Genomic DNA, 16,237 nt, shown 5'->3' with positions numbered 1-16,237 from the left:
CTCTGTATGGTCGCTTGTCTACCTGTTCAGCGTTGGCGTTTTGACCTCTGAACTTTGTCCAGGGGTTAGTTTCAGTAAAGGGTTATAATGACAGTCATCTATATTAATGTACTTTATCCATTTTATGGGTCAGGGTATACTTAGGTCAACTCAGACAAACGTTCAAGCATTAAATACATGTATGTCAATTTTTTAGTATTTCTCGGCCATCTGGTGACGATGGCTCAATATGCAAACTACAGTACTAGTGCGGAAATCGTGCGATCTAAATCTTACAATTGATCATTTGCAATCAACAACATGCAATTTCAAACAATGAAGCGAGGTGTCTCAACCATAAGATGGCTGCCTTGTCATTTTAAATTTCAATCGCCAGGTTTTTACCTCAATGTATATTACCAAACATCTCACGGTCGATCCTAGAAGCGTACATAACCATTAACCACGTTTCAAATAATAACTCAATAATAACCAGTTAAACTTTATTGATAGTATATAATACATCTTCAGCTTGCAATTACATCGTGATTGAACAATGTCAGACAGAAGTTGCATTTAATCCGCAATGGGTTAGTATATGGAAATGGTTTTGGAGCGTGCAGACAAGCAAACAAAACTGGACATTTCAGTTTTGATGAGGACCAGAGAGAAGAGAAGAAAAACGTTAAGCACGACACCGTAATATACATACAATCACGTCGATTCGCTCACGGTTCCAACAAGGAATCAGAAATTCTAGTAAAAGTGAAGCTTTTAGTGGTAAATGTCTATAGTGTTGAACAGAAAAAGAACAATCGAAATTAAGTTTTTATTAATTATTTACATTTTCCTTTTTGTGGCCACGATTTTGTAAGATAAATATACACTGACAACCGCTTCTAAAATTGTTGATCGTCAAAGCAGCCTGTTGACTAAAGCATGGGTTGTTTTCGCTTAATACTGAGATATCACGTGGGTGTTGTGAAAGCATACACCGTTAATTTAGTCACCTGTGAAAAGTATCTCCTAGTGTGATATACATTTTGCATCGGTCAGTTCATTTTGAGGGCAATACTGAACATGTATTGAATTAAAACCTATATAAGCAGAATTGAATTTGACATTGAACTTTCATCGTAACAAAGTAACATGGTGTTCGCGCGGCAAGTCGTTGTCGTTATCGTTCAGTAGGAAACACGAATACATACACGAATATAACATACGGATAGTTTTCATAAGGTATTGAAATTCATATCTGATGTCAATCGAAAATTTCAGTGTGTATGCAGGCTTGCCTTCTGGTTGACTATCGACAGTCCATCGTGCCATAATTCCCGACTCGGAAAATTTCGATGTAGCCGGTGTTATGGGCAAGTGTCGTTGTATACGCACGAATTAAAATGATTTTAACCGAGAGTCGAAGGCTGTATGTCCCGGTCGCGCCACCGCGAAGCTAAATTCATGCAATATGAGCCAAAATGGCCCAGGTGGCTTCGGCACTCTAGACATGCATTTTAGTGTCAAATATGCCGCGGTAGAACTGGGATGTCACGCTGATGCAAATATATACAATGTCCGCGGGCAAATCCCTCGCTCAGACTTGCTGAATAACTTAATCCTTCCGTCAGACTTGCTGAATAACGCAACAGCCGTGCATGTACATGGAAAACGGCAAATAGTCTGTCACTTTGCACCAGGTATTAGTCTTTGTGTCATATACATCGGCACAATTTTTGATCCGATCACTCCCCTTCCCGCCCGTCAGATAAATTTTCCCGCTCCACGTCATGACCCCGGGGTAGAGGCGCTGTTCGCTGGTCGTGTGACTCTCATAAATAACGGTTTTTGACGCCGGGTCGTAGGTTATGACATCACGCGCCGACTTGCCGCCGAAAATGTAGATTTTGTTGTCGATAACGGCCGCGGACAGGAGTTTCCTTTGTATTGATATGTGGCGAACGATGCACCATGTTTTCTTGGCGATGTCAAGGCACTGTATTTTGTGACACGGCATGTCGTTGATGTTGCTGCCCCCGATGACGTATACCTGCTCTCCGCAGGCTACGACACACGGTACACTGACGGCTTCCGGCATGGAGGGCAATTCAAGCCACTCGTCGTCGGCGATGACGTAGCGTTCAACGCTGTTTAGTCTCATCCCTATGAGAGAGTTCTTGCCACCGGCGACGTAAACATCGCCCTCTAGCGATGCTGCGCCGTGGGAATGGCGGGCTTTGTTCAGACTTCTCTGTCGTTTCCAGTAGTTTCCTGTGAAGTTGTAACGCCATACTTCCGCTGTAGACCTTTGCACCGTGGAATCGTAACCACCGATCACGTATACGTTGACCCCTGGAAATAAAAAAATGATGAAAATTTATTGGTATGCGTACAATGAACAAGTAATGCGAAATTAGAAATTTGCTTCGAGATCTTGAATTCACGGAAAACGTAGGGAAGAATGATAACCACGCTTTACATTCTCTCACCTGTAAGGACTGGTCAGTTTCTTCAGCAGGGGGGGGGTGAGGCGGTGGATTCATTGGGGTCACCCTGTTTTTGACTTTGGTGATGGGGGGGTCACCATGTTTTTGAAATGCCCAATAGGGGGGTCAGTGTGTTTTTGAATTTTGACACAGGCTCATCATTGCCTAAAATGCTAGTGTCAGCCACAAAATTCATCATTCAGTTGTATTTTTCGGCGCGCCCTTCGGGCGCGTAACTTTAATAATCAGTCATATTTTTCAGCACGCCCAACTTTAACATATCAAGCATACATACATCAGAGATATCTGTATGTTCAATATTTTCAGCGTGCTCTTCAAGCTCATTACTTTAATATATCATACATCTTTCAGCGTGCCCTTCAGGTGCATGACTTTAATATACAAGGCATATATATCAGAGATATCAGGATGTTTCATATTTTTGGCGCGCCCTTCGGGCGCCATACTTTCAGAGATATCTTGATGTTTGCTAAGTGAAAGTGTACCATTATGAAATCTGCATTTCATATGAAAAGGATGACAAATTCCTGATACTTTTCTGTTCTCTCTGTGAGAATTCAGTATGAGAAAGCAACATGCACAAATATTTCACAATATATATTTGATACAGTGACTTATTTTAGAGATAGAAAAATGACAAGATATCTTTCCTTCTCATTGATGCAATTATTTTCCTTTGTTTCATAGGTTTTCTGTAGAAAGATGCTTTTTTATGAACAAAATAACAGTTAAAAAAGGCAGTTTTTGTCATTATTAGCTGTGCTTTTATGGTTTCAATGTTACACAAGAAAAGGTCCTCTCAGACACTGTACACATCAGATTTGGCTAAAAAAGCTCTCTATGGCTCCTCAGTAGATTTAATTGGATGGTTGGCAAGTCTTAACACCCATCAAAGTTTTTGATTCATTGCTTTTTCCTCTTTGATATTAATGATTGACATCCATTTCTGTACAACAGTTCAGGACATCTGGTTAAGCAGAGAAAGTGTGAAATACATCACAGCTCATTCAAAATACAGCTCATTCAAAATGTACTGTATTTAAACTTTAAGATTGACACTTTGAAATTCCTATCTTACAACTGACATGTCAACAATTTCACTAAAACATAGAATGACTATTTAAAATTATGTAAAATGTAAAATATAATATATATATAATATATATATATATATATATATATTATATATATATATATATATATATATATATATATATAATTTATGTCCATCTTTTGTTTTACCTTTGTCGCGCCCGGGGGGGGGGGTCACCCTGTTTTAGAAATTTGGAATAGGGGGGTCACCCTGTTTTCAAAATTTGGAATAGGGGGGGTCAGCCACTTTTTGACGTCGGCAAAAAATAATCCACCGCCCCCCCCCCCAGGCCGAAGAAACTGACCAGTCCTAAGTCGATTAGACTTGTGATCGGCTTGGCAAAGTGATGACTCTCCGGACTGAAGTGTGATAAATTAGTATATATTTGTATCTCTTCAGTGCATGGGTTGAGTTGACTTGTTAGAGCAATCTATTTCAAAGCCCTCTAAACTCCAGAGTCCTCTGAAAAACACAGTTCTCTGAAAATTCAAAACCTCGGCTTCCGGAGATCAGAGCTTAGACTTTAGTCACTGAGTCAACCCTAACAAGTTTTTACGTTTGATAAAATAAACACTTAATAAACACATTTGGGCTCAGAGGGCTATGAGACAGAGGGCTCTTACAAGTCAACTCTGACCTCTTCAGGGTACCGTAGCGGCATCAATACGATCGCGTAGCCTGTGCCACTGTTATTCGGTTCCTTACGAAAGAAACCAGATGACGATAAGCAACCACAGGCTACGTATTACTTCAAAATTGACTTGAAAACAAAGAACTCTCGAATTCAGACTGGTAAATGACTAAATACTTTCTGAGAAAAAAAAACACAAGTTCCTTACCCGAATGCACAATGGCGTATTTTCTCTTCTTTGAGTTTGGCATTTTAGCCAAGTCGCTCCATTTCTCAGCGTTTGTCGAATCATTATGCTTGCCTATTGGAATATATTTCACAACACTGTTGAAGTCGGTGTCTTGTCTGTCGTCGTCTTTTGTTTGTCCGCCTAGTATCACAAGAAATTCGGATATTTGGCCGCTTTCTCGCAGCCTCGTCCGCGGACCCTGGATTTTGTATCCTTTCTGCATCAGCTGTTGACAGGACTTCGCCTCCAGCAAGAACTCCCTCCAGTGTTCGTGATGTTCCAAATCCTGAGCAGTCGCAGTTTGTAGATTTGCTAGCGGTAGGCGCACCTGTTCAAGCACGTCGACGAAGTCATTTGCCCGGCTGTCCTTATCAAATTCAAGCCAGGCGAGGACCGCTTCGCACACCTCAATTTCATCGTCGCATTTCAACTCGTCGTCTTGTATATAAGCCATCAAATTAATTTTGTCAAGATGGAGGAATTCGGGCTGATTTTTCACTGCATTGAAGTTAGTCACGGCGAAACTTTTTGCATTTGAGATTAAAGTTTTGCATCCGTAATTGGAAGCGAAATTCCAAACGCCCAAGCAATTCTCTGCACTCAGCTGATTGGTCATGAAGTCGCAACAAGCTGACGTGACGTCATCGAATTGCAGAAAATTGGCTGTCGTCAGAATGTCCTGAACGTTGTCCTCGTTGATGTCCAGCCTCATCGTGTACGCAAAATCGATGAGAACTGTCATGACGTCAGCTCTAACGTCACACAATGTCACTCTGGCTTCGGCTGTCTCCTTCAGTTCGTGTCTGAACATGGCTTTGAAGTAGGAACTGCAGGCAGCGAGAACTACACGGTGGCAGTGAAATTCTTCGTGTCCGACGCATATCACAACATCACCGTTGAGGGCGTACTTTCTCTCGCAATCCAGAGCAGACAGCACCCTCGTTGCTATATTTGGTACGTAGAGGGTTTTGTAGCTTTCGTTTCCAGCCATTGTCAGCTTTAGGGTCTTCACTGGGAAAACAGCCTTCATTTAATAAATGGTCAAATAGAAATGAAGACAAACAAATAGATTAGTTTTCCTTCGAGCATAATTTTTGTTCCCAAGTGAAGCTCCGGGCAATTATTTATAATTTATTTATGCATCTTCCATATTGTTTTGTTCTATTTAAAAATACGCAAGGTTTCTTGTTTTACTTTCAAATTCATATGGAAATGGTTAGCCTTCAAGTTATCACAATATCTTGTGTGTCTGTAATGTCCAATGTTAATGTTGACGACTGAATTCTTGTTGAGACTAGAATGAATATACGTGTAATTATCAACAATACATCACTCATAAGGCTAGCCCTCTGTACAAAGTATTTCAACATAAGGAGAGGAAAAAGAAAAAATAGGATATATCGTTTATTATGATTTAATGTGAATAATTAAACTATCTCAAAAGTTAAAGTACTTGTCCATGAAAATCCGACACTTGGACTCTGAGAACGAAACGTGAGCGTGGCGTTAGTCTCATAACACAGAAAATTGAAAATTTTAAAATTATGCTTAGAATATTCTGATCTATTCTTATTTTTTATAAGCTACAAATGTTAGACGGACAGAAGGAACAGGACGGTAACAGTCCGACATCTCCATAGCTCGACACGGAACCGTATGATGAATAATAGTGTTCCAATCTTGACACGCATTGGACGTATGCCTAGCAATGAAAACAATGAATGCCACATAACGAACGCATAATGTTCGCCTTTGTCTAATCATAGCTTGCGTGTGACATTTAAAGAAACTCAGAAAATGATTTTGTCTTGTGTAAGGTTGCACGCGATTGAAAGTCGCCCTGATTTGAGATTTTGGAACAAAGGAATCCACGGCTGGAGCGTCCTTTTGTTGAATTTCTTTTACTGATTAAAATGTTACGATAAAAAAAGATTGATTTTCAACTAAAGATGGAGTGAATAAGGTACAATGACAAAGTGTATTCTAACGTAAAATAGAAATGCCACCGTAAACCTTAATCTCACAAATACCAAATCATTTTTATTGTTAAATGAGGCAAATTGTCAATAGAAACGGAGCAAAAATAGCATAATTCTACAGCTGTGATCAATCTCCATTTATGATAAATTATTAATCATTTTAGATTACACGCGACCGATTTTAACATCGGCTGCATGCCCTTAATTGTCTGGCGTGAGTTTAAGCTAATCCCGTTCTTCATCAGTTACTATTATTGCTTTGTCAAAATGCTCGAAAATTTCCGATAACAATATCGGGTAAAATTATCATCAGGTAATTGTCGCGTTTCATTCTCGACTTTCTGTTACAGAATAGCAACAACTTAATCAACTAGAAATATAGAGTGAAAATTTAGGCAGAGTTTGTTCATGAATCGTCAATATGACGGCGATGAGAACGCGTTATGAATAAAAACACACCATTCGACGGAAGCACATGTCTGCAGCTATTCATATGCAAATTGGAATGATTGTCCATGAAATGATCAAAAATGCACCACACGTATATCGGAAAGCTATCTTTCGCTCCTGTTCAGGCCTACGGATAATGATGCTGCGAACGAGCTGAAAACAATGAAACTGGTAAATGGAAGTCAATTTGCTAGCTTATCCAGAACAGCGAGAGTGCAGTAAATTCGGTGAACGTTTTGCGATTTGGATTCACCGACTTTCATGAGACAAAGGCGATAAAAGCTACCGGGGCTACTGATAGTTGAACTTAGGTGCTACGTATATAGATATCGATAGTGATGTTGATAATAATATTGATAATGTAAATTTCGAGCACAATTTCGGTTTTTGTTTGTTTGTTTGTCTTTCTGTTTCGTGAGAGAGCTAGCAATTATGAAAACTGAACACAACTTACCGATGCAGCGCGAACGTTGAGACCTTTGAAATATAATGAGCGATCTGCGTCGGTGAACTCACTCGACTTAATATTGAAATGTGCCTGGTCACATAACATGCATAATTATTAAAATGATGGAACACGTCATTTGAAACCATACAGGGGATCTATTTTGGGTGACTCCAAATTGAGAGTACCCTGTTGTTTTGCGTTCGCAAATAGAAAAGTACCCGGATGTTTCACGCTTGCTCTGTGCTGCTTATCGGAGATGAAGAGCTTCTGTGATGGAGAAATTAAAGTGTTCTCTGCCAAGCTAGCTTGATGGAGAGGAGAATTTAATGGATCAAAACGGTTTGGTCTCTCCGATTTGGTGTCAACTTCCAAGCGTACACGTGTTTGCACGAACAAAGGGAATCGCTGCCGACACTGAAAAGCGTCGCCTGCGAAACAATAGCTTCAGCGTTGAAGGTCGATACCACAAATTGTAGGACATGACAAGAGCGTGGGCGTGTTTGGATTCGTTTTAATTCCGGGAGCGTGCCGCGGAGTTGTATCGGCGTTAGGTCAACTGACTGTCTAGCTGACAAAGACACAGTTGACCAGTCCAGGAACACTGGTATGATTTTGTCAGCCTTATGGGTACCATTCGAACTTCGGCCCTACAACATCATGCGCATGTGTCGTGTTCAAATTATATACGGCTCCGTTCTATTAGTTTCACTTGGTCGTTTATGTAACATTATCTCGGGTGCCCAGAACTGACGATTCATCGCAGTTGAAAGGCTGAATGGGATTAATTTGAATACTTTATGAAACTAATTGTAATTTTCAAAACAGAGTATAGCTTCGCTTCAAGTTCTTCACAGAGTTCATCAAGATGTAAAACTAACGTACGAAATGACATCTCGTGCAAAAAATCAGTTAGCGAGAATCGGGAGCCGCTTAAAACCCTTTGAGTGCTGTAATTTTTCCCACCAAAATTTTAATGCAACATTTTAACAATTTTTATGAATTTTTCTGTAATTGTTTGGTTATATTGGACCAAACGGACATCACATTTCATTGGCTACAGGTTTTCATCAAAATTTTGGCAAAAATCTGAAAAAAATTGACTGGGGTACATTTTATATAGGCGACAAAAGTTGACTTTGCCAACGCGAGCGCTCAAAGGGTTTTAATACTTCGGCCGAAAATTACACTAGCAGTAGCACAGAATATTGCGGACTGAAGAGTAACGTTCGCGCCGTACAATGATAAAGCCGGAGACCTAGAAGCTGCTGTTAACGTTCCTGGTGAATAACAAATGAAAAAAGAAGAGATATGTGAGAATACTTTCCGTTTTATTCACTCAATGCAAAGCGGGTCACAGAGCAGACACAGCCTGTGCATACATGCTGGGATCATGAATATTAATTCAATATCATAAATATTAATGACCTCGATCAAATTTCCGGAGCACATAGAGATGCGCTATTCAAACACATATGAATAACCATACAAGCTGTTCGTGCATAATGGTATACACTCTTTGACATATTATTGGAATATTTGCGCTCAATGCACGCTATCACACCTTCCAGTACTATAACAAAAAATACTTATTTGATACGGTGTATTTATTTTCACTATTTTATTAAAATTTACAGGATAAGATATGAGAACAATTAGAAAATGTAATATCTTACTATAAACGTGACAAATTTTCATGGTCGCAGTAAAATAAATTCTTTGCGAAAATTCCTGACTTGCAATCTCTACAAAAGAAAACAAATAGTTAAGTCTGCGATCAAGGCAACCGTAAACTGACGCCTTACTTCTTTTGCTTTGGTTCAAACATGTAATGGGCGATTTCGTCGGTAAATGAATTTATGACATCACGTTATATCCTGAGCTTACGAATAATATGCAATAAATATCTTGCTTTGCATTGTGTGTGACCCGTGATGGCGTATGTCAAGTTTCTAAGTCCACATGCGTACTCTATCAGAAGAGAGGAAAACTCGCCACTGGATTGTCAGCTTAAGTTTTGCAGCCATTATCTTAATTTATGTGGAAAAAACTAGAAATTCTAACTTGAAATTGTGAAAGACTTTGTCTATAAATATCTATACACCGTCAACTATTTGAGATCCATGTGACGTTCATAGTTAGCAAGACGCTATTCAACTTGGTGCACTTTTCGACCGCGTTTTTTTGTTGGTTTTTGTTGTTGTTGTTGTTGGGTTTTTTTTTCAGCTGCGCACAATCGAGAGTAACGTGAAAGACGCACAGTACTGGTATCGAACAGTGACTGTGTAAAACATTTCTCTACGTCTGCTACCTTCACTACTCTTAAACATTTGCATAAATAAAAACTAATCCTTATAAAATAATGTGCTATTATCAGGCTCATTTTCAAGAACAAAAAAATTGAAATTCAAGCAAACAATCCTTACAAAAAATGAAATCTATTTCTATGCACATGTATTATGCTCTAAAATATATGTATAAAATTAGACAGGTCGCACTGAGTTGGACCTTACAGGCAAAGATTGAACGTATTGATTTTCTACAGGTTGAGAAAACTGCACACAAAAGTCACGAGACACGTCAATAACAGTGTGTTTGTTGAAAATGTGTGTCCAACGCTTAGTTCGAGAGTTTTACTGAGTGGCGGAGGGCATCCAGTCAAATAATCTTGTAGACGCAGGTAGTCCTCACCAAGCCAACTGGAGTATGTGTTCCTTTTACCGACATCTTCTAGCCTCTCGGTGACGTCACTGAATAACAAATCCGTGTAGTACTCGCCGGAGTGGAACATTTGGAAGTTGTGTTCGTCGCCGCCATAAATGTGCTGAAGCACGGAACGATAAAATGTAGATAATGAGGCGAGAGGCTTACATTAATAGCATGTCATCGTAGAGTGTCATTTTCAATACATTCATTGATGGCAGGGATTTGAGGAGCAACGTCCGGCCCCCAACCCCCCCCTCTCTCTCTCTCTCTCTCTCTCTCTCTCTCTCTCTCTCTCTCTCTCTCTCTCTCTCTCTCTCTCTCTCTCTCTCTCTCTCTCTCTCTCTCTCTCTCTCTCTCTCATTTCACGGAATTTGAGGGAGAGTAATTGAACAAAACGGACTTTGCTTTTTACATTGAACGTCACAGTGGGTCACGTACGACGTTACTATATATATTGCACCTGCCACAGTGTTCACAAGTATTCCGGGGAGGTCGAGGGGGCGAACGAAAGCGGAAGTAATAGGGTAACAGGTTATCAGAGCTGAAGTTCAAAAGTGCCAGTGAAAACTACAGAAAATGTCAACAAGGAATTTCTAGATATAGTTTATCAATTTGGAGATGTGTGGAAGCACAGGAGATAATGGATGTTGCAAATTTTCTTCGGAAAACCTACCGGACTTTTGGAGCACAAGACTTTACATTTTAGCCCAATTTATATAGAGAAGGAAGTTAAGATACATTTGTATTTCTTGTAACAATTTGTCATGTTTGCCTGATGTGACTGATATAAAGCCAACAAAACTAGTTAAGTAATACGTTTCTTTAAAATATTAAACGTATATGATACGTCAAGTTACTATGGGAACATATAGTTACATTTGTGTTCTTGGGATAACTTTTCGAACATTATTAAATTCGTTCAAAGAGTTACCGCAATGTGAAATATATCTGCTCATCAAATAATAGAAACTCGCCATCTGTTTTCTCGCCGAATGCTTAAAATACCGACACATACCTGGCCCTTTAGTAACAGATTTTTGTAAGCGTCAATATTTTCCTGGGCATTATTGGAGGAAGCCATGACCACGTTCGACGGTATCTGGCACAAAGAGAAAAGAAATTGTCGAGTAAGTTAAATTGTCAGGGCCCTAGGGAGATCTCAACTTCTTTCGTGTTCCCGTTGTTGTTGGATTTTTACGTCCGACGAATACGATCGACGTCACAACAGGGCGTTCTCTCATCAAGCCATGGCACACTGATTTCTCTTTTTCTATAGTACATCAAGCTGGGACGAGTTGCCTCGCTAGATTTTTAATGCATTAATATTTGTTCCACGCTTTTTTGTCGATCTTACTTCCACTTTGTAAACCAGAAGTAATGAACGATATTAATTGATAATGAGAAAATGACAGAATATGCTCGAGTTCCATCATTTTAGTTTTTAATGTAAAGTACAATTGATGGTGGATTTTTATCAAAGGAGAATCAACTGTTGAGGAATCTTGTTTTCCATATTTCACAATGTTACAATGTCTAGGAACTAAAAGCCCAATTGGCAGTATCAATTTTGCATTGACTGTCCAAAAATATACAACCCAATCTTGAGATAGATATTATGGATTCCTTTTAAGTAATATTGTCTTTGAAAATATCGGTACGTGCGGGATTTGGCCGACGAGCTCACATGCTTCTGCGGCGGCCATCCTACAGCTGCAACTCGAAAATTACTGTAGGTGTGTTAAAATCCACGATGTGCGTTCGTCGATAATTTAAAAAAAAAACATGCCATGGTTACATTTCAGTAAGCATTTTTACATAAATTGCATTTGATTTCACACTATCTCATCGGGAAAGCTTATTGGGCTGTAATAATAATGTCTTGGTCTCTTTACCTTGCCAAGGTGACAACCGTCAAGTTTGTAGTCGTAAATGGGTTTCCTGGAACCATCTTCACAGAGTATGACGTAATCATCTTCTTGTATTCCCTCTGCCCAACTACGTGAATGTTTTTTGAGTTCGATGACGACTTGGTGTGTGGTGAATGATACGTCTCCGCCTTCCATCAGGCAACTAATTAACAAATCAAATTATCAAAAAATTATGATACGTCAATCGCTTTATTCAAACTCATGTTTAGACGGCGGGGCTACCAACGAATTTATTATCTTTTACAAGAAATGACGCATATATTTCGTATGTTTTTGCCAGAAATTTGTTGAATAGAACATTCATCAAAACCTAGCTAGAAACCGCAAAGGGCTTTTCAGAACTTCTGGACACATTTGTAACTAGACTGAAAAATCCGTCGCACGAGGGCGCTCTCTACGCTCCCCCTTACTGAAAATACCAACAGGAGACGCGAGAGCGTCCTCGAGCGACGGGTCATTCAGTCTAATTTAGGGACCGTTCAGTTTTTACGGCCTGGGGGGCCGGCAAAATCTTGTCGCCGGTGTTCAAAAAAATATAGACCCCCCCCCCTGCATTGTTCGCGAAAAAATGACGACCCCCCCCCCTTTGTTAGACGAAAAAAATTGATGACCCCCCTCCCCTAGCTGAAAAATAACCAAAACCCATATGTCAAATTTACCCGCACGGTTTGGATTTGAACTCCGGTACGCGGCGCACTTTATTCATGTAGCAGAGATGCCAGTGCACAAACTTCTCAGCCACATCCATGCAAAGGTCTGTTAATTAGGACGACTGTAAGGCAATTTTTAACTTCATTTCCATAGACAACTTATGTCCACGGACATTGTATAAAGTAAACTTTATTGGAGTGGTTCGCCAAAGGCAGCCCTCCGGTAAAGAGGGTCGATCATGGCCATTGCATAAAGTAAACATTACTGGACAGGGCCGCTGAAGGCGTCCAGCCGTTAAGATGGTCATGGGCTATTCATAAAGTCAACGTACTGTAGTGGGCCGCCGCAGGCGGCCCGCCGGTAAAGAGGGTCGATCATGGCCATTGCATGAAGTAAACCTAATTGGAGTGGGCCGCCAAAGGCGTCTGCCCGTTAAGAGGGTCATGGGTAATACATAAAGTATATTTATTGTAGTGGGCCGCCGAAGGTGGCCCGCCGGTAAAGAGGGTCGATCATGGCCATGGCATAAAGTGAACTTTATTGTAGGTATTATGTTTTTGAAAATGTGGTGACCCCCCTTTCCTACCAGTGAAAAAGTGATGACCCCCCCTTCGCGGATTCCAAAATTATGATGACCCCCATGGATTTTGCGCGCCGCCCCCCCCCCCCCCCCCCCCGCGGCCGTAAAAACTGAACGGTCCCTTATAACGTGCTCTAGCTATGAAAGAGAAAACAAGTAGCTTTGACTGGACTTGCAATATACTATTCGAAAAGTGTGGTTTGATTAAGTTCACATATAGGGAATTGTTTGTGCAACGTTAGAAAAATGATCTCCCTGTATCATCTCTCCTTAGAAATATATGGCTCTGTCTCAGGGACCATTTAGAGCAGTACACCTCTTCATCCATGTGCGAACCGCTCTAATACATACTTATGCAAGCCTCTGTTTTCCATTGTACGGAGAATCCGCCGGAATAATTAACTATCTTTCTTAGCCTCATCTACGGTCACTCGTATGGTGGAATGACCGTGCCTCATCAGATATCTGCGTCTCAGTTTTATAAAGCTATCACGTGATCTGTCTGAAAGATCAGTACAAAACTACTCCTCGTTACAGTTAAGCACTGCCAACGTAAGAGCTACAAATACGTTTGCTGTAAATTTTGATGTGTTCACGTAACTTTTACTTCTACTCGTAAGACACACTTTTCTATTCTGCTCCCAATTAATTATCATGTCGTGGTGCCGTGTGTTCAATTTGTCACCATAGAATCCCGGGTATTTTCAGGTCGATCATTTTTCTCATCCTATGAAAATCAGTGAAAGGCGTACGAAAATGTTACCATATTTCATCGTCATTCTAATGCCACAGAAAGCCACGGCTAACAGTTTGTCTTTGAGGAAAAGATTGAGAATGTCACCTGACTTACAGCACAAAAACAATGAAAGTGCAATGTATTATCACAGCTTTTGAACGTTGGATTAGCGCGCCCTCACCTTACCTAGTATTAACATTTCACACTGCAAGAATGGCCCGCCCCATTTAAGAATCTTGGATCATATATCTTTCAATTTAAATTATCCAACCCGATGCCGAGATAATCGTCCATAGTTCCGTGTTAAAGCCAGCGACTATGCAAAGGTAAACAATTTTTGTCTTTTTCTGTGTAAATGTTGGTAGCAGTGAGTAGGCGAGTAATGAGAAAGGAGAACTTGATATTTCCGTGTCAGATGCTGAGATATATCACAGAAATACATCCCTACATATACTTTTGAATTTATGCAGTTTACATTGCTATGTGCTAACTTTAGTATTCAATAAACTTGAGGGCTTAAGAAAGTGAGGCATTAGTTTCAGTTCTTTTCAGCGTGGATTCGTCACAACACGTTCCTTACACTGGGATGACTGTTGGACATATGAAGAAAACGAATCACTTGCTGACCTCGCCACCGTGACAAAGATGTATGACATGTTTGTCAAAACACCAAGAAAAACTGCATATCGAGTCATCGATTTTGTGCAGAATCTTTATAAAGATGAGAACAATATACCTGAATAAAAAAATAAATCAGTGTATTCAAACTTTATGTTCATTTTGCATGTATCCTTCTTCATATGATACGCATGACTCTATTTTTAATACTTTTTTTTCAAAATGGCTTCTCTAATTAAAACTGAGTTTTTTAGTGACGTGTTTTAAAAAAAATCAATATCACACAACGTCTCCCATCACCCAAACACCACAGTGGGCAACAATAATTAATGCTTCATGCGATTACGTAAAAAAAAAATCAAATTTCCATTTTTTTATTTGTACTCACCGAAATGATCCAATGTTGCCATAGTAATCCTCACCCTGGTTACGGGCACATAAATCATTTGCATAATTGTTCAGGTCTTGTGAATTTCCAACGCACCAGTCACACAGTTTGTATGGATTGACGCCCTCACCGTTGTAAGCCTCCCAACTTGACCCTAGTTGTTAACCACATGCAACAGTTTATTTACACGCTTTCTCCTCGCTTCGGTGAGCAGGGATGACAAAAAAACCACTATTCAATGATTATTTCGGTAAAAATCACATTCATGGCATGAGTCATGCAAATCACATGAAGAAGAATACAGGCAAAAATGAGCATAAAGTTTGAATACACCGACTTAATTTTTTTTCCATTCAGGAATATTTGTGACTCGAACTTCGGGACTTGTTTTCCCGTATAGGCCGGTGATTAAGAGTAACGGACAAAAATTGACGACACTGTTAACAGTTTTACAAAAGCGATATATATATATATATATATATATATATATATATATATATATATATATATATATATATATATATATATATATATATATATATATATATATATTGCTAAATGTTCATAAACCAGTATTTTCCTAATTGCGTAACCCTTCGGAACAATAGTGGCTGTTCGGCATTCCCTCAGCCATTTGCTTCGAAAAAACTGACATTATGTAAAATGTTCTCCTAAATTAATGTCTTTTGAGACTACAGTATAATCAATTCTATAAAATTCTGGAAAATAACCGACAATGAGTACTAAATAACTTGAACACGGTTACCTGGTACACAGCTCTTTCCGAAGAAATCGCCAGCAGACATTGTGTCTGTAAAGTTGTAGTACTGACTCCGAACTTGTTCAGGTCCTTTACAACCCTGCCTTTCTATCAGTTGCCATTGAAGCAGCGTTGACATGGGAACAACCCAACCGGCAGCCATCTTGATTCCGCCATGGCAACCGCGCTTTCCTTCGAGTGTCGCCATGGTGACATTGATGTCGCTGGCCTTCGCAAAAGCCACGACGTAAGATTCAAGTCCGTCTGGGAATGAAGGAACAGAGACAATATATATAGGCGACTAGGCAATTGGAATATATCACATACTTAATTATTTTTTAAATGCTTTTCGTAATTCCTAACTGGAATTTGTAACATTCAAAAAGTACCCCCTACCTGGGTATTGCTCGGCCATAATCGGAACCAAGCCGTACATTGTACCAGCTGTGTACACGTCACCGACATCAAAAGTTGCCAAGTCCGCTTTACCGTCCCTTATGGCTTCCATACATTCCTGGGAAATAGAGATTTTAGATATATTGCCTGCGATAAATTGTAAC

General features: G+C 39.8%; 2 protein-coding genes across 2 annotated transcripts in view; both read right to left on the bottom strand.

Annotated features, from left to right (window-relative positions):
- Positions 1 to 461: 461 nt before the first annotated feature.
- On the bottom strand, positions 462 to 7,385 carry LOC139133163 (kelch-like protein 24). Its single transcript, XM_070699592.1, has 3 exons — positions 7,320 to 7,385; positions 4,416 to 5,460; positions 462 to 2,328 (listed from the first exon to the last, which is right to left on the bottom strand). Exons 2-3 carry the CDS (start codon positions 5,425 to 5,427, stop codon positions 1,604 to 1,606), a joined length of 1,737 nt encoding a protein of 578 aa, XP_070555693.1. The 5' UTR covers positions 5,428 to 5,460; positions 7,320 to 7,385; the 3' UTR covers positions 462 to 1,603.
- Positions 7,386 to 9,533: 2,148 nt separating this feature from the next.
- LOC139133162 (otolith matrix protein 1-like) overlaps positions 9,534 to 16,237 on the bottom strand; it is a 31,777-nt gene continuing 25,073 nt past the window's right edge. Inside the window, exons 3-8 of the mRNA XM_070699591.1 lie at positions 16,074 to 16,191; positions 15,684 to 15,941; positions 14,918 to 15,071; positions 11,909 to 12,086; positions 11,032 to 11,115; positions 9,534 to 10,134 (exon numbers count right to left, since the gene is read on the bottom strand). Of these exons, the coding sequence (XP_070555692.1) occupies positions 9,850 to 10,134; positions 11,032 to 11,115; positions 11,909 to 12,086; positions 14,918 to 15,071; positions 15,684 to 15,941; positions 16,074 to 16,191 (1,077 nt within the window). The 3' untranslated portion in view covers positions 9,534 to 9,849. The remainder of the gene's footprint in view (positions 10,135 to 11,031; positions 11,116 to 11,908; positions 12,087 to 14,917; positions 15,072 to 15,683; positions 15,942 to 16,073; positions 16,192 to 16,237) is intronic.

The sequence above is a fragment of the Ptychodera flava genome, chromosome 5 (assembly GCF_041260155.1).
Source record: "Ptychodera flava strain L36383 chromosome 5, AS_Pfla_20210202, whole genome shotgun sequence".
NCBI classification, from domain to species: Eukaryota; Metazoa; Hemichordata; class Enteropneusta; family Ptychoderidae; genus Ptychodera; species Ptychodera flava.
Note: the sequence above shows the minus strand (reverse complement) of the source record. Positions and strands in the feature narration are given on the sequence as shown.

Bases quoted from the DNA above. Each gene is read 5' to 3' on its own strand.
- LOC139133163 (XM_070699592.1), bottom strand. From the start codon at position 5,427: ATGGCTGGAAACGAAAGCTACAAAACCCTCTACGTACCAAATATAGCA. The intron at 2,329-4,415 runs GTAAGGAACTTG...TTTTATTTCCAG, and splicing joins ATACGCCATTGTGCATTCGG to GGGTCAACGTATACGTGATC.